General features: G+C 41.0%; 1 protein-coding gene across 1 annotated transcript in view; it reads left to right on the plus strand.

The window, feature by feature from the left end:
* Window positions 1–18,934, plus strand: part of LOC122679859 (antigen WC1.1-like) — a 55,941-nt gene that overhangs the window by 19,298 nt on the left and 17,709 nt on the right. The window contains exons 8-10 of the mRNA XM_043880655.1: window positions 8,719–9,033; window positions 15,694–16,002; window positions 16,096–16,404. Coding sequence (XP_043736590.1) covers window positions 8,719–9,033; window positions 15,694–16,002; window positions 16,096–16,404 — 933 coding nt within the window. The remainder of the gene's footprint in view (window positions 1–8,718; window positions 9,034–15,693; window positions 16,003–16,095; window positions 16,405–18,934) is intronic.

An 18,934-nucleotide genomic window follows, 5' to 3' on the forward strand; every position in this document is an offset into this window, starting at 1 on the left:
AGTCTTGACGTAAGAACATGCTTCATGGTTTTTTGTTTTTTTTTTTTTAAATTCACATTAGGGCTTTCCTGGTAGCTAAGCTGGTAAAGAATCCACTTACAGTGCAGGAGACCCTGGTTTGATTCCTGGGTTGGGAAGATCCACTGGAGAAGGGATAGGCTACTCACCCCAATATTCTTGGGCTTCCCTGATGACTCAGCAGGTAAAGAATCTGCCTGCAATGTGGGAGACCTAGGTGCGATCCCTGGCTTGGGAAGGCCCCTGGAGAAGGGAAAGGCTACCCACTCCAGTGTTCTTGCCTGGAGAATCCCAGGGGTGGGGGAGCCTGGTGGGTTGCCATCTATGGGGTCGCACAGAGTCGGACACGACTGAAGTGACTTAGCAGTAGCAGAGTGACTGTCACAAACACTATATACAAAAATATTATCTTCTTTTCTATATTACAGTTTTATGATATCTTTCATGACAATATTTTTTTCTCTAGAATGCTTTAAAATTTTTTATTTATTTGTAGGAACTCTCTATAAACAAACATCACTTCAGTTCAGTCGCTCAGTTGTGTCAGCTTCAACATCAGTCCTTCCAATGAACACCCAGGACTGATCTCCTTTAAAATGGACTGGTTGGATCTCCCTGCAGTCCCAGGGACTCTCAAGAGTCTTCTCCAACACCACAGTTCAAAAGCTTCAATTCTTCAGCACTCAGCTTTCTTTATAGTCTTATAAAGAAACATCACTTACTCTTCCTTAAATATTTTTGTAAATATTTCCCCCATTTTTTGCATATATTTTAAAGGTTATATATGTGAATGGGGGGTTATGTTATCAAATCTATAATGGTTTACTTTTTTGACTTCTGCCTTTAATGAAATGTTTCATATGCCATTCTTAATCCCAAAATAACATTGAATCAAGTTTTATTTTCTGCAAATAATTTTCCAGTTCCACTAAAGAATATTCAAAACCTATTTTTTTAAACCTAATTTTGAATTCATTTATTTATCTGAATTTATTTTACTATGTGTGATTGTGTAACATCATCAGCAGATAACAACTATATTTTAGATATGTGATAGCTTCATCACAAAATAAAAACACATTGCTTCATGATTTCCTGGGTATGATGTCAAAAGTACAGGTAACAAAGCAAAAATAGACAAGTGGGAATATATCAAACTTAAAAAGCTTCTTCAAGCCAAAGGAAACATCAACTGAGTGAAAAAACAAGCTAGCACTAATTATGTAAGGTATTATTTTCCAAACAAACAAGGAACTCTTGCTACTCAAGAAAAAAAAATCCAAAACCTAATAACTCAGTTGAAAAATTGGCCAAGGGCTTGAATAGAAATGTCTATTCAAGAAGACATTTGATGTCTATAAAGAAGACATAAAAATGGCCAATGGGTATATGAAAAATGCTTGACATTGTCAATCATCAGGAAATGTAAATCAAAACCACAAAGAGATATCATCTCACACATGTCAGAATGACGTTTGTTTTTTTTTAAAGACACATAAGTGTTGGCAAGGCTGTGGAGAAATTGACACTTTCTGTGTACTTATCCACATTAAATGTATAAATTATATTAATAAAGCTATGCAATCCAGGGATTAAATCTCTGGACTTTCACTGTCATGGGTCCAAGTTCAATCCCTGACCTGGGAACTAAGATCCCACGAGCCACAGCACAGCCAAAAAACAAACAAACAACAACACAAAAACTATGACCAAAAAATCTGTATGATTTACAGTGATGTCCCTTTTCATTCTTGGTATTGTTAACTTCATTTACTCTCTGCTCTTCATTAGTATTGATCAGTGTTCATCAGTTTTCAAGGAGCCACGCTTAAAGGGTTTTCTATCTTATGCTTACCTTTTTTTCCATTCATTTTTGTTCCTTTTAAAATTAACCCCAACATTCTACATCCTTTAGACTTTCTCATCTAGTTTCTTAATTGGAAGCTTACTTTTTTTCACTTTCAGTCTTTCCTCTTCTCTAAATCTAGGGTATAAATTTCCCTTAGGCACTACTTGAGTTTCATCATAAGAATTTATGATAATATCATTATTTTGTGTTTTTTATCATTATTATCCTATCTTTATTATAATTATTTCATGATATTTTGTAAATTTTAAATTTATTCCCAGACTCAGGTGTTTTTTGAAAGGGTGTTGCTGAATTTCCCAAAATAGGGATGGCTAACAATTTTTCTTATTAATTCTTAATTTTATTCCACTGTGGTCAGAGTAAATACTCTGTATGAATTCAAAGAGTGAAATATTTTGTCCTATTATGTGGTCATTTTTGATAAATGTTCCTAGTGCATTTACAGTAATGTGAACTCTTGCATTGCTGGGTGCATTGCTCTATGTGTTACTTAGTTAAATGTGCTAATCATGTTGTTGTACATCTACTGTATTCTTTGTTTTTTGTATGTTTGGTCTGCATGCTATTGAAAAAGATACAGTAACAATCCCCCATTTTGATTGTAATTTTGCCTATTTCTTCTTTTCATTCTGTCAAGCATATTTCAAAGCTATGTTCTGTTAACCTTTCTTGAATTTTGATGTCTATATCTTTATTAAGGGTGCATCTCATTATAATCATGAGAATTCCCTCTTTAATTCAATTAGTGTTCAGTCAGTTCAGTTGCTCAGTCGTGTCCGACTCTTTGTGATGCTATGGACTGCAGCATCCCAGGCCACCCTGTCCATCACCAACTCCCAGAGTTTACCCAAATTCATGTCCATTGAGTTGGTGATGTCATCCAGCAATCTCATCCTGTCAGCCCCTTCTCCTCCTGCCACCAATCTTTCCCAGCATCGGGGTCTTTTCAAATGAGTCAGCTCTTCACATCAGGTGGCCAAAGTATTGGAGTTTCAGCTTCAACATCAGTCCTTCCAGTGAACACGCAGGACTGATCTCCTTTAGGATGGACTGGTTGGATCTCCTTGCAGTCCAAGGGACTCCCAAGAGTTTTCTCCAACACCACAGTTCAAAAGCATCAATTCTTCAGTGCTCAGCTTTCTTTACAGTCAAACTCTCACATCCATATATGACTACTGGAAAAACCATAGCCTTGACTAGATGGACCTTTGTTGGCAAAGTAATGTCTCTGCTTTTTAATATGCTGTCTAGGTTGGTCATAACTTTCCTTCCAAGGAGCAAGCATCTTTTAATTTCATGGCTGCAGTCACCATCTGCAGTGATTTTGGAGCCCCAAAAAATAAAGTCAGCCAATGTTTCCACTGTTTCCCCATCATTTGCCATGAAGTGATGGGACTGGATGCCATGATCTTAGTTTTCTAAATGTTGAGCTTTAAGCCAACTTTTTCACTCTCCTCTTTCACTTTCATCAAGAGGCTCTTTAGTTCTTTTTCACTTTCTGCCATAAGGGTGGTGTCATCTGCATATCCGAGGTTATTGATATTTCTCCCGGCAATCTTGATTCCAGTTTGTGCTTCATAAAGCCCAGCGTTGCTCATGAGGCACTCTGCATATAAGTTAGGTAAGCAGGGTGACAAAATACTTTTCTTATTTGGAACCTTTTCTTATTTGGAACTCCTTTTCTTATTTGGAACCAGTCTGTTGTTCCATGTCCAGTTCTAACTGTTGCTTCCTGACCTGCATACAGGTTTCTCAAGAGGCAGGTCAGGTGGTCTGGTATGCCCATCTCTTTCAGAATTCTCCACAGTTTATTGTGATCCACACAGTCGAAGGCTTTGGCGTCGTCAATGAAGCAGAAATAGATGTTTTTCTGGAACTCCCTTGCTCTTTCGATGATTCAGTGGATGTTGGCAATTTGATCTCCGGTTCCTCTGCCTTTTCTAAAACCAGCTTGAACATCTGGATGTTCTCGGTTCACATGTTGTTGAAGCCTGGCTTGGAGAATTTTGAGCATTATTTTACTAGCGTGTGAGATGAGTGCAGTTGTGCGGTAGTTTGAGCATTCTTTGGGATTGCCTTTCTTAGGGATTGGAATGAAAACTGACCTTTTCCAGTCCTGTGGCCACTGCTGAGTTTTCCCAATTTGCTGGCATATTGAGTGCAGCATTTTCACAGCGTCATCTTTCAGGATTTGAAATAGCTCAACTGGAATTCCATCACCTCCACTAGCTTTGTTTGTAGTGATGCTTCCTAAGGCCCACTTGACTTCACATTCCAGGATGTCTGGCTCTAGGTGAGTGATCACACCATTGTGATTATCTGGGTCATGAAGATCTTTTTTGTATAGTTCTTCTGTGTATTCTTGCCACCTCTTCTAATATCTTCTGCTTCTGTTAGGTTCATACATTTTCTGTCTTTTATTGAGCCCACCTTTGCATGAAATGTTCCCTTGGTATCTCTAATTTTCTTGAAGAGATCTCTAGTCTTTCACATTCTATTGTTTTCCTCTATTTCTTTGCACTGATTGCTGAGGAAGGTTTTCTTATCTCTCCCTGCTATTCTTTGTAACTCTGAATTCAAATGGGAATATCTTTCCTTTTCTCCTTTGCTTTTTGCCTCTCTTTGTTTCACAGATATTTGTAAGGCCTCTTCAGACAGCCATTTTGCTTTTTTGCATTTCTTTTTCTTGGATGGTCTTGATTCCTGTCTCCTGTACAATGTCACAAACCTCCATCCATAATTCATCAGGTACTCTATCAGATCTAGTCCCTTACATCTATTTCTCACTTCCACTGTATAGTCATAAGGGATTTGATTTAGGTCATACCTGAATGGTCTAGTGGTTTCCCCCACTTTCTTCAATTTAGATCTGAATTTGGTGATAAGGAGTTCATGATCTGAGCCACAGTCAGCTCCCAGTCTTGTTTTTGCTGACTGTATAGAGCTCTCCATCTTTGGCTGCAAAGAATATAATCTATCTGATATTGGTGTCGGCCATCTGGTGATGTCCATGTGTAGAGACTTCTCTTGTGTTGTTGGAAGAGGGTGTTTGCTATGATCAGTGTGGTCTTTTGGCAAAACTCTATTAGCCTTTGCCCTACTTCATTCTGTACTCCAAGGTCAAATTTGCCTGTTACTCCAGGTTTTCTTGACTTTGTACTTTTGCATTCCAGTCCCCTATAATGAAAAGGACATCTTTTTTGGGTGTTAGTTCTAAAAGGTCATGTAGGTCTTCATAGAACCATTCAACTTCAGCTTCTTCAGCATTATTGGTTGGGGCATAGACTTGGGTTACCTTGATATTAAATGGTTTGCCTTGGAAATGAACAGAGATCATTCTGTTGTTTTTGAGATTGCATCCAAGTACTGCATTTTGGACTCTTTTGTTGACTATGAGGGCTGCTCCATTTCTTCTAAGGGATTCTTGCCCACAGTAGTAGATATAATGGCCATCTGAGTTAAATTCACCCATTCCCGTCCATTTTAGTTCACCGATTCCTAGAATGTCGACGTTCACCCTTGCCATCTCCTGTTTGACCACTTCCAATTTCCCTTCATTCATGGACCTAACATTCCAGGTTCCTATGCAATATTGCTCTTTACACCATTGGACCTTGTTTCTATCACCAGTCACATCCAGAAGTGGGTGTTGTTTTTGCCTTGGCTTTTTACCTTCATTCTTTCTGGAGTTATTTCTCCACTGATCTCCAGTAGCATATTGGGCACCTACTGACCTGGGGAGTTCATCGTTCAGTGTCCTATTATTTTGCCTTTTCATTCTGCTCATGGGGTTCTCAAGGCAAGAGTACTGCAGTGGTTTGCCATTCCCTTCTCCCGTGGACCACATTCTGTCCAGCCTCTCCACCATGGCCCATCCGTCTTGGGTGGCCCCACACGGCATGGCCTAGTTTCACTGCATTAGACAGGATGCGGACCTGTGATCAGATCGGCTGGTTGTCTGTGGTTGTGGTTTCGGTCCATCTGCCCCGACGCCCTCGCTCAGCACTATTCTCAAGTCATGTATCTTTTCTAGAGTCTGCTTCCTGGGACACTGATCAAGCTACTCCAGTTTTCTTACAGCTAGTACATTTCCCCATCATTTTACTTTCAACCTTTCTTTGTTTTCATAACATAAAGTGATCATTTTGCAAGTAACATTTGTGTCAGTTTTGTTTTATCTTAATCCATTTACTGTAAATGCAATTACTAATATTGATGTGTTGGTATCTGCCATTTGCTTTTAATTGATCCACATGCTTTATGTTCCTTTTTCTCCCCACCTTTTTTTCTTCCTTTAGTATTAATAAATGTGTTATTATTCCAGACTTCCCTTTTTCCTTTTGATTTTCAGCAGCTTTACTAGGAGTAGGGGTTTTCATACTCTTCCATTTATAGTTTTAAAAAAATTCTCTATCATTATATCTTCAAATATGACTTCTGTAGTTCTGTCTCTCTGTCTCTGTATCTCTTCTCTCTCTCCTACTCTTTCTTTTCCTTCTCATCTCTCATCTTTAGGATTCCTCTAAATCACTATATTCTAAGTTCTATCTAAAATTGTTGAACTTGTTCATTCACTTTTTAATCCTAGATATTTTATTTTAGGTTGGCAATGGTTCCATTGCTATTTTTATTTGTGTATGATTATTTGTTAATTTTTTCATCTTTTTACCTGTATAGTCTCTCCTTCTCTCTTTCCCCCTAAATACATTGATCATAGTTAAAATCCTTATGCATTTCTATCATGTGTGTCTCTGCATTCTCTTATCTCTTTTTTTCACTTTGGTCATTTGTCATGTTATCCTAACTTGTCAAATGTCATGTCATTTTTTAATTGAATACTATAAATTATATGTGAAAAAGTAAGATACTTCTGATACATTTTCTAACACCTGAAAGGATTTACCCTTTGTTTTGCTAGGCAGATGGGGGAAGGGGTGTGTATCACTCAAACATCTAAATATAACCTAAAACTGAGCTGTAACAAGTGTGGGTTGCAGTTCTGGTAACACTCAGTCCACCTCTGATTTCTCTGTCCCTATGACAGGGGCTTTCAGAGATTTCAGTTCAGAGCCTGGATTCTCTGGTAGCTCAGTACCCAAGAGAATGAGAAAGACTCTACTTTCCAAGTCTTTTTATATAGTTCTTTAGCCTCCTGTCCTTCATAACTTATCTACTGGGCAGATCTTTGAGGAGAAAACCTGCTGTGTGAGAGAGGCTCTCAAGACTCTAATTTTGTCACTCCAGCACCAGGTAACTCCCAAATTATGCTGGCTTCCTGTCACAACAATAGTCCTCTGCTTGCCCAAGCCCAGATTCTGAATCATTAAATTATGCAATGAATTGGCAAATTCCCAGAGAAAAAGAAGCTATAGATCCTTGGCTAACATTGAAATAGTCTCCACTCTTTAGAATTTTAGCATATTTAGTCCATGTTGTGTCAACAAATGCTGAATGCATTTACTGTCTCTTAAAAAACATTTTCCAGCTTTTAAAGTTGTATCCAGCAAGACCCAGCAAAACTCATTGGCCTGCTGTGAACTCCTCCATTCTCCGTGGAAGTGGAAAATTTTAGGTTTAATTCTCTATTTCATCATTTACTTAAAGTGCAACGCTGATAGACTTTCTTTAATGTTTCTTTACATCATTTTTATGTATAAAAGGAGAGGAGAATACAGTGAGCCTGTTAATGTTATTTGTTCAAGGGCTTGCAGGAATGTAACCTATTTCTGCTCAGTGATAGAACTAGAAGGACTTCGCTGGTGGCTCAGCTGTAAAGAATCCACCTGCAATGCAGGAGACACTGGTTAGATCGCTGGGCCAGGAAGATCCCCTGGAGGAGGGCATGGCAACCCACTTCAGTATTCTTGCCTGGAGAATCCCATGGGCAGAGGAGCCTGGTGGGCTACAGTTCATAGGGTCTTAAAGAGTCGGACATGACTGAAGTGACTACGCAAACATATACACTATTTCCCCCTAAAGATCACATAACTCCAAAATTTGAATAACAGAGATTCTTGACACAAAGTCCAAGGAGGGATTATATTTTTGGGGGGAGAAGAAGCAGCATTCTATGATTCCCAGTGGAATCTGGCCAGTGTCAGTGTTACCTGACATCATCTCTCATGCAAAGTTGTTCAGTCTACTCAAAGAGATCACATTGTTTGCAAGTAAGTATCCAGATCTGAAGTCTGAAGCTTAGAACTGCAAATGAAATATTCTGGGGGTAAACCAAGATATCACAGAATCCATTTGTTTTTCAGTTCTGAATGACTATACCAGGGAGAAGGATTCTAATGGTAGAGGATTCATGATTGCTATCCGAGGCATTTGAGGCCAGTTCCTGACTCCACTCCCTTTAATCAACCCTTTTAACTCTTAGGTCAACGGCATGAAAATGTGTGTGCTTTGAAAGGAATCCATCCAGCTGCCAGCTCATTCCTGTGACTCTGAACTCATTTAACTGCTCCCGATAGAGACACTAACATTTTCTGTAAATCTTTCTCTGATGCTATGCAGAACGACAGATCAGAATGTTAACTCTGATAGGACCTTGTACCACCTTCTGTCTCAGACTACTCACTAGAGTGTTTTCAACTTAATATTTCCTGTTTTATTTTCTTCCTATTTTTCAACCTTATTATTCTCTTGCCACTGGTATAAAAAACCAGACCCAGCTGCTGCCCCAGTGCAACGACTCCGTGTATGAAGCAGCAGGGTCGGCAGCCTCAGAGGAGAGCGCCCCCTACTGCTCAGGTGGGGGTCCTACAGGACAGAAGACCCTTCTCAACCCCTGGTGTCATCACCCCATCGTCCTGTTTCTCTCTGCTCAGACAGCAGACAGCTCCGCCTGGTGGACGGAGGCAGTCCCTGCGCCGGGAGAGTGGAGATCCTTGACCAGGGCTCCTGGGGCTCCATCTGTGATGACTACTGGGACCTGGACGATGCCCGCGTGGTGTGCAGGCAGCTGAGCTGTGGAGAAGCCCTGGATGCCCCTATCTCTTCTTACTTCGGGACGGGATCAGGGCCCATCTGGCTGGATGAAGTGAACTGCAGAGGAGAGGAGTCCCAAGTGTGGAGGTGCCCTTCCTGGGGATGGCAGCAACACAACTGCGATCATCAGGAAGATGCAGGAGTCATCTGCTCAGGTATGGTCAGTTCTTTGTCCACCGGCTGAGAAAATGGAAAGTTCCAAGAGAGCTGGTGTCTGGTCAGCAGGGCAATAGGAGATAGGTGGGCTAGATGGGACTGAGGCACCTCCCCATCCTCCCTGAGTGCACTGTGGCTGTGAGTGATGAGCTTCATTTACTTTCCTCTTATAAATCTCTGCTATTCTTTTCTTCTCCAGTGGACTTACCTGATGCTAAAATAGCTTTATTTATTCTCCCAATTAAAATAAATCCTCATAATTTTTTTTCATAATTCACTTTTTCTAAGAGTGAAACATATGCTAACTGCCACATACACATTCTCTTTGTACAGGGAGGCTATGAGAAGGAGGGACAAAAATGAGGATGTACTTTCCTGGGTGGAGTTGTTTCTGTACAAACAATGTGAGACATTATTTTGCACTAGGCTAGCAGGAGTGGGGAGAAGGCAAATGGCATCCCACTCCAGTGCTCTTGCCTGGAAAATCCCATGGACGGAGGAGCCTGGTAGGCTGTCGTCCATGGGGTCGCTAAGAGTCGGACACAGTGAGCGACTTCACTTTCACTTTTCACTTTCATGCATTGGAGAAGGAAATGGCAACCCACTCCACTGTTCTTGCCTGGAGAATCCTAGGGATGGGGGAGCCTGATGGGTTGCCATCTATGGGGTCACACAGAGTCGGACACAACTGAAGAGACTTCACAGCAGCAGCAGCAGTAGGAGTGGAGTCTACTCTTACTATAGGAGGATATCATTTACATATATAGAGGTGATCCCTAAAGGGATATCATTTAACAAATCAAGATTCTTATGGATTTGTGCCAGATTTCAAGTTTCCTTTGCATCAGTTCAGTTCAGTAGAGTCGCTCAGTCGTGTCCGATTCTTTGCGACCCCATGAATTGCAGCATGCTAGGCCTCCCTGTCCATCACCAACTCCCGGAGTTTACTCAAATTCATGCCCATTGAGTTGGTGATGCCATCCAGCCATCTTATCCTCTGTCGTCCCGTTCTCCTCCTGCCCCCAATCCCTCCCAGCATCAGGGTCTTTTCCAATGAGTCAACTCTTTGCATGAGGTGGCCAAAGTATTGGCGTTTCAGCTTCAGCATCAGTACTTCCAATGAACACCCAGAACTCATCTCCTTCAGGATGGACTGGTTGGATCTCCTTGCAGTCCAAGGGACTCTCAAGAGTCTTCTCCAACACCACAGTTCAAAAGCATCAATTTTTCGGCACTCAGCTTTCTTCACAGTCCAACTCTCACATCCATACATGACCACGGGACAAGCCTATGCCCCAACCAGTAATGCTTAAGAAGCCGAAGTTGAACGGTTCTATGAAGACTGACAAGACCTTTTAGAACTAACACCCAAAAAAGATGTCCTTTTCATTATAGGGGACTGGAACACAAAAGTAGGAAGTCAAGAAACACCTGGAGTAACAGGCAAATTTGGCCTTGGAGTATGGAATGAAGCAGGGCAAATGGTAATAGAGTTTTGCCAATAGAACGCACCAGTCATAGCAAACACCCTCTTCCAACAACACAAGTGAAGACTCTACACATGGACATCACCAGATGGCCAACACTGAAATCAGATTGATTATATTCTTTGCAGCCAAAGATGGAGAAGCTCTATACAGTCAGCAAAAACAAGACCAGGAGCTGACTGTGGCTCAGATCATGAACTCCTTATTGCCAAATTCAGACTTAAACTGAAGAGAGTAGGGATAACCACTAGACCATTCAGCTATGACCTAAATCAAATCCCTTATGACTATACAGTGGAAGTGAGAAATAGATTTAAGGGACTAGATCTGATAGACAGAGGGCCTGATGAACTATGGACGGAGGTTCATGACATTGTACAGGAGACAGGGATCAAGACCATCCCCATAGAAAAGAAATGCGAAAAGGCAAAATGGTTATATGAGGAGGCCTTACAAATAGCTGTGAAACAAAGAGAAGCAAAAAGCAAAGGAGAAAAGGAAAGATATTCCCATTTGAATTCAGAGTTACAAAGAATAGCAGGGAGAGATAAGAAAACCTTCCTCAGCAATCAGTGCAAAGAAATAGAGGAAAACAACAGAAGGGGAAGACTAGAGATCTCTTTAAGAAAATCAGAGATACCAAAGGAACATTTTATGCAAAAATGGGCTCAATAAAGGACAGAAAATGTATGAACCTAACAGAAGCAGAAGATGTTAAGAAGAGGTGGCAAGAATACACAGAAGAACTATACAAAAAAGATCTTCATGACCCAGATAATCATAATGGTGTGATCACTCACCTAGAGCCAGACATCCTGGAATGTGAAGTCAAGTGGGCCTTAGGAAGCATCACTACAAACAAAGCTAGTGGAGGTGATGGAATTCCAGTTGAGCTATTTCAAATCCTGAAAGATGACGCTGTGAAAATGCTGCACTCAATATGCCAGCAAATTGGGAAAACTCAGCAGTGGCCACAGGACTGGAAAAGGTCAGTTTTCATTCCAATCCCTAAGAAAGGCAATCCCAAAGAATGCTCAAACTACCGCACAACTGCACTCATCTCACACGCTAGTAAAATAATGCTCAAAATTCTCCAAGCCAGGCTTCAACAACATGTGAACCGAGAACATCCAGATGTTCAAGCTGGTTTTAGAAAAGGCAGAGGAACCGGAGATCAAATTGCCAACATCCACTGGATCATCGAAAGAGCATGGGAGTTCCAGAAAAACATCTATTTCTGCTTCATTGACGACGCCAAAGCCTTCGACTGTGTGGATCACAATAAACTGTGGAGAATTCTGAAAGAGATGGGTATACCAGACCACCTGACCTGCCTCTTGAGAAACCTGTATGCAGGTCAGGAAGCAACAGTTAGAACTGAACATGGAACAACAGATTGGTTCCAAATAGGAAAAGGAATACATCAAGGCTGTATATTGTCACCCTGCTTATCTAACTTATATGCAGAGTACCTCATGAGAAACGCTGGGCTGGAAGAAGCACAAGCTGGAATTAAGATTGCCGAGAGAAATATCAATAACCTCAGATATGCAGATGATACCACCCTTATGGCAGAGAGTGAAGAGGAACTAAAAAGCCTCTTGATGAAAGTGAAAGAGGAGAGTGAAAAAGTTGGCTTAAAGCTCAACATTCAGAAAACTAAGATCATGGCATCTGGTCTCATCACCTCATGGGAAATAGATGGGAAGACAGTGGAAACAGTGTCAGACTTTATTTTTTGGGGCTCCAAAATCACTGCAGATGGTGACTGCAGCCATGAAATTAAAAGATGCTTCCTTTGCATATTTAGATGTAAATGTTCATAGTTCTTTGATGGTAGAAATAGAGAGCTGTGAATGAAATGCTCTGAGTCATATATTCTTTCATTGTTACTAGAAAAGTCTCTCTCCCCAATTTTTCCTTTAAGATATCTGTATAAATGTAAACTTTAGAGGAACACTTAGCCACGCACTGGCAAGTCAAAGGTGGAGGGAATAAAACATGAATTTCTGTGTTTTATGATAAGAGATTATGTAGTTTATATTTGATGATTTCAAAGATATAAGAGACTTGTGTTTGGGGGCTTATTTGGAGCAAGAGGACAAATGTAGTTTTTGAAGAAGGTGGAGCAGGTTTTACAGTAGCTGGGAGGAAGGGGAATGGCAATGGGAGCTGACGAAGGCAACTGTGAGGTTCTCTGAGCAGCACTGAGGGCCCAGGTGTGGTGTGGAAGATGCTGTGTGTGCCTAAGGACACAAGACGTCTACACAGCAAGAGACCAGACAAAGATATGTCTTCATTATATTTAATATCTTTACTCATCACATCAGCCTTCTATTTAATAATTTTCTTGGAATTTTCACACACTTATTCTTCCATGTAAATTTTAAAATCAAGTAGAAAATAAAAAAGAAATAATATGTCTCAGAAGTCTCTATCCTAATATATCCTAAGACTTTATTGATTATCCAGCACATGTCTGAATAATTAACTTTTATCAGGGTATATAAAACAGAATACAAGAAACACTTCTCTCTTTGTCTTTCTAAATTTTTAATCTCGTGCAATTAATATAACAATATCAACAACCTTGGATATGCAGATGACATCACCCTAAATGGCAGAAAGTGAAGAGGAACTAAAGAGCCTCTTGATGAAAGTGAAAGAGGAGAGTGAAAAAGCTGACTTGAAACTCAGCATTCAAAAAACTAAGATTATGGATCCTGTCCCATCACTTCATGGCAAAAAGATGGGGAAAAAATGAAAACTGTGACAGACTTTATTTTCTTGGGCTCCAAAATCACTCTGGACAGTGACTGCAGTCATGAAATTAAAAGATGCTTGTTCCTTGGAAGAAAAGCTATGACAAACCTAGACAGTATATTAAAAAACAGAGACATTACTTTGAGACAAATGTCCATCTAGTCAAAGCTATGGTTATTTCAATAGTCATGTATGGATGTAAGAGTTAGACCATAAAGAAGGCTGAACACGGAAAAACTGATGCTTTTGAACTGTGGTGTTGGAGAAGACTCTTGAGAGTCCCCTGGTCTGCAAGGAGATCAAACCAGTCAATCCTAAAGGAAATCAACCCTGATATTAACTGAAAGGACTGATGCTGAAGCTGAAGCTCCAATACTTTGGCCACCTGATATGAAGAACTGATTCATTGGAAAAGACCCTGATGCTGGGAAAGATAGGAGGCTGGTGGAGAAGGGGGCGACAGAAGATGATATGGTTAGTTGGCATCACCGACTTGATGGACATGAGTTTGAGCAAACTTAGAGAGATAGTGAAGGACAGGGAAGCCTGTCATTCTGCAATCCTTGGGGTAGCAAAGAGTCGGACATGACTTCACTTTCTGCCATAACAAGAACCAGTTAAATAAAAACTCATTATCTAGGATGTGTAGCACCTGTGACCAAACTCTCAGCCAGAATAGATTAGGGGTCCTAACCTGGGCCTCTCTGGGGAGATGGAAATGGATAAATGATAAAAGGCAAGCAGATCATCCTCTCTCTCATCATTCATTCTTGTATGAGTGGTCAAGCTAATCCTTCAATTCTTTAATTTCTGCAATGCCATTTCTGTTCTCTCCTGCTTTCTATGCTGCTGCTGCTGCTGCTAAGTCGCTTCAGTCGTGTCCAACTCTGTGCGACCCATAGACAGAAGCCCACCAGGCTCCCCCGTCCCTGGGATTTTCCAGGCAAGAACACTGGAGTGGGTTGCTATTGCCTTTTCCGCCTGCTCTCTATAGTAGATTTTTATTCTGTTACATCATTCTTTTTGAGACTTCAAAGTTCACAAACTTATGCAATCAGAGTCCTTCACCAGAACAAATTCCACCATGTACATGAATAATCATGAGCATACTCAGAAACCAGGAAAATTATTTTAAAAGTTGTTCTTTATGATGTGCAAATGTTTTCCTATTGGATTACCTTTTCTCCATCCAAAATATGGTCTCTGAAGGATGAAACATTTTCATCAGTCTTTTCTTTGGTCTCTCTCTCATACTCCATCCACTCTGCGTTTAACCTACCACTCACTCCACCTCACTCCCTACAGAAGTTCTTTCCTTTTGGAGTTTCCTTTCCATCTATTTGTAGCTCTTAAGCTTGTTTTTTCTTTTCTGCATTGGGAGAAATGGGAAAGGGTAGCAGGGTTATATGGCAAATGGGAGGAGCACAGGGGATAATAAGTGTTAAAATCTTGTTGAACAAGTCTTTTTTCCCCCAAATCTTTCTCTGTTTCATTCCTGTTGAGGCTTTTGCAATTTAGAAATCTCTAAAGTATATATGGCTTGTTTTCTGTCTGCTCTCTTCCTCTCACTCTCCTTTTTTATAGCTTGCTGGCCCTTTATCTCAGAAATCCAAATAGGAAAAGCATATGCAGTTAGCATATAGATAAGTTTAGAATACATTAAATTATTATTACTCTTTCATATTTGCTGAGAATCTCCTGTCTAGTATGAAGTAATCAAGTAACTCAATTGTCTTGCATAATCCCACTGAGACCTCACTTTCTCCCAGGTGTCTTGATAAATCCTAGGTTTTTAAGAAAGATGCCTTGGACCATTCCCTCCCTTTCCTATGACTCTGAGCATTTGTCATTTCTAAACTTACCTGTGGACAACTTCTTTCACAATTAGATTATAATACCTGCACTCAGATCCAGCCCGTGTGATTTTCCCTGTCCTCAGTGGCTTGAATATTGGCTCTGAGAGAAAACTGGCTAGAATTTTAGCCTCAGAAATCTCAGGATGGTCCTCTAAACTTCTAAACTTCTCTGGCTCTTAGGCCTCTTGATTCCCATGGACCTTTTTAACTCTCAGTTCAGCTCTGTACCCAAGTTTGAATATCTACCACTGTGCAGTTTCTTTGGGCACTGTAGTTTCCAGGCTCCCAGATAGGAATTAACATTCCTAACCAAAATATATATTCTTGGGATTCAGCCACTCCTAACAGATCCTTCAGTCCTTCTGGATATCTCTTCAGAAACTTGCTCATGAAAATGCAGTTTGACAATGACAGGCAAATTCTCTCTTCTTATCCCCTCTTATTCGACAGTTGGAAAAAAAGCTTTCACACCATTGCCTGTGAGATGTTGTTTCGAACTGTCAAGCCAGGTTCATGAACACTCACTGAGTTTGTTGTTCTTTGTTTCTTTTAGGATTTGTGCGTCTGGCTGGAGGGGATGGACCCTGCTCAGGGCAAGTAGAAGTGTATTCTGGAGAAGCCTGGACCCCAGTGTCTGATGGGAACTTCACACTCCCCACTGCCCAGGTCATCTGTGCAGAGCTGGGATGTGGCAAGGCTGTGTCTGTCCTGGGACATGAGCTCTTCGGAGAGTCCGATGACTGGGTCCAGGCTGAAGAGTTCAGATGTGAAGGGGAGGAGCCTGAGCTCCGGGTCTGCCCCAGAGCGCCCTGTCCAGGGGGCAGGTGTCAGCACAGTGGAGTTGCTCAGGTTGTCTGTTCAGGTGAGATGCATGTCAGGACTTAGCCTCTATGTAAACTCAGTTCAAGCTAAAAAAGAAATCAGATTTTGCTGAAATCCTGTCTTTTTCTATCAGTGTACACAGATGTCCGGCTTCTGAAACATGGCACCTCTCAGTGTGAGGGGCGGGTGGAGATGAATATTTCTGGACAATGGAGAGCTCTCTGTGCCTCCCACTGGAGTCTGGCCAATGCCAATGTTGTCTGTCGTCAGCTCAGCTGTGGCGTCGCCGTCTCCACCCCAAACGGAGCAGAAGGAAGTGATCAACTCTGGAAAGCCCGATTTCACTGCTCAGGGGCTGAGTCCTTCCTGTGGCAATGCCCTGTGACTGCCCTGGGTGTTCCTGACTGTTTCCATGGCAACACGGCCTCTGTGATCTGCTCAGGTAAGACAGGGAAGGGCTACTGTACTTAGGATGCTCCTGGAGTGAAATCTCCCCAGAGCAGAGAGTAAAGGAGAACAGGCTTAAAAATAAAGATATTCTGTAGTGAAATGTTTAATCTTGTTACTGAACTCAGGTTTCAGCTGCTCATTACTCAAGAATCTAACACTGAGAGACAAACATGGGGTAAAATTAAAGACAGCTTTGTTGAGGAAACCAGCAGTTCTGGGAGACAGGGGACTAATGTGATAAAGAACCAGGTCCCCCTTGCTGATCAGAGGCAAGAGTTTTTAAATGGGAATTTCAGGAGTGCACAGGTGGAGGCAGGGGACAGGTTACCTGCAGAATAGCACAGCTAGCTCCGACAGTCATCTTGAAATAGGTCTGATCAGTGTCACCTTTATTGTTTGGAATACAGTTAATCATCAGTTCTATGTCGGTCTGTTCCAATTTCCTTGAGGCCAATTCTTGGAATTGTGCAAGATGAAGAAGATTATGGGCTTCCCTGTTGACTCAGATGGTAAAGAATCTGCTTGCAATGCAAGAGACTCAGGTTTGATCCCTGGGTTGGGAAGATCCCCTGGAGAAGGAAATGGCACCCCACTAGTCTGGTCATCATGTAATTTACTTCTACCACCTGGTTGGGATTTCAGTATCTGCACAAAAGCTCAAAGGATGTGGCTCAGAACGTTAGCTATAGCCCATGAGGAGGAACTAAAAATCCTTGACTTTGTTTAGGGTTAAACTATTATTCTTTTATCCTATTTGACGGTTTTCCTTTGTTTCCGAAATTTTCTCATTTCTGTGATCAAATTGATTCTTTGGCTAAGGATTTTCTACAGACAGAAGCAAGTGGAGGACATGAGGGTGGTCTGTCCTGAGAAGGCTCCGTTAAGGTCCTGTTCCATAACCTTCTCATTGTTCACTCATTTTTTCAAGGGGAAGAAGTGCTAAGAAATGCTAAGAAGTGCTATGTCAGGGAAAGAAATACTTAGATGAATAATATTTTTATGAAATATTATTATTTAAGGATAATAATAGAGAACAAAGTACAAACAATAAGTGTACACCTAGGTCATGTTCCCCAACCCAGATCTACAAAGAGAACATTCACAGCACCACAGAATCACTATTGCCTCCCAAGAGCTGTGTCCTCCCCCTCTCCAGGGAAGACTGCTTACCTAAGACTTGTACTGTCATAGAATAATTTGTCAGTTTTTGAACTTTATGTATAAACATACAGAATGTTTTCTTTCGTGTCTAATTTCTTTGATTTCAAACTGTGTTTGAAATTCACTCATGATGTTGTTTATGGCAACACGGTATTCAGTTTTATTATGATAGTGTAATCCTTTGAATGATCACATGACCATGCGTTGATCCATTCAACTAATGGCAGAGATTTGAGTTTGTCGCCAGGTTTTGACTATTACAAATACAGTGGTGCAAACTACCGTGATGATGACTTTTGGAACAAATATTTATTATGTTTTTTGTGTGTTTAATTCTGTCTTATATTTTTATTTTCTTAAAGGTATGCTGTACTTCAGTGAGCCAAGTTACTAATCTTAAGCTTGACTTGTCACCTTTTTTACTGTACATGTAGTGCTCCTTCAGTCAGTCAGTTCAGTTCAGTTGCTCAGTCATGTCTGACTCTTTGCGACCCCATGGACTGCAGCACATCAAGCTTCCCTGTCCTTCATTATCTCCCGCATCTTGTTCAAGCTCATATCCATTGAGTTGGGGATACCACCCACTCATCTCATCTTCTGTCATCTCCTTCTCCTCCTGCCTTCAATATTTTTCAGCATCAGGGTCTTTTCCAATGAGTCAGTTCTTCCCATCATCTGGCCAAAGTATTAGAGCTTCAATTTCAGCATTAGTCCTTCCAATGAATATTCAGGACTGATTTCCTTTAGGATTGACTGGCTTAATATCCTTGAAGTTCAAGGGACTCTCAAGAGTCTTCTCCAACACCACAGTTCACAAGCATCAATTCTTCAGGGCTCAACTTTCTTTATGGTCCAACTCTCACATCCATACATAACTACTGGAGAAACTATAGCTTTGTTGGACCTTTGTTGGCAAAGTAACATCTCTGCTTTTTAATATGCTATCTAGGTTTGTCATAGCTTTTCTTCCACTGAAGCAAGCATCTTTTAGTTTCATGGCTGCAGTCACCATTTGCAGTGATTTTGGAGTCCAAGAAAATAAAGTCTGTCACTGTTTTCATTGTTTCCCCATGTATTTGCCATGAAGTGATGGGACAAGATGCCATGATCTTCATTTTCTGAATGTTGAGTTTCAAGCCAACATTTTCACTCACCTCTTTCACTTTCATCAAGAGGCTCTTTAATTCCTCTTCGCTTTCTGCCATAAGGGTGGTGTCATCTGCATATCTGAGGTTATTGATATTTCTCCCAGCAGTCTTGACTCCAGCTTCTGCTGCATCCATCCCGGCATTTCGCATGACTTACTCTGCATACAAGTTAAATAAGCAGAGTGACAATATACAGCCTTGACGTACTTCTGT

Source organism: Cervus elaphus, chromosome 22 (genome assembly GCF_910594005.1).
Source record: "Cervus elaphus chromosome 22, mCerEla1.1, whole genome shotgun sequence".
NCBI lineage: Eukaryota > Metazoa > Chordata > Mammalia > Artiodactyla > Cervidae > Cervus > Cervus elaphus.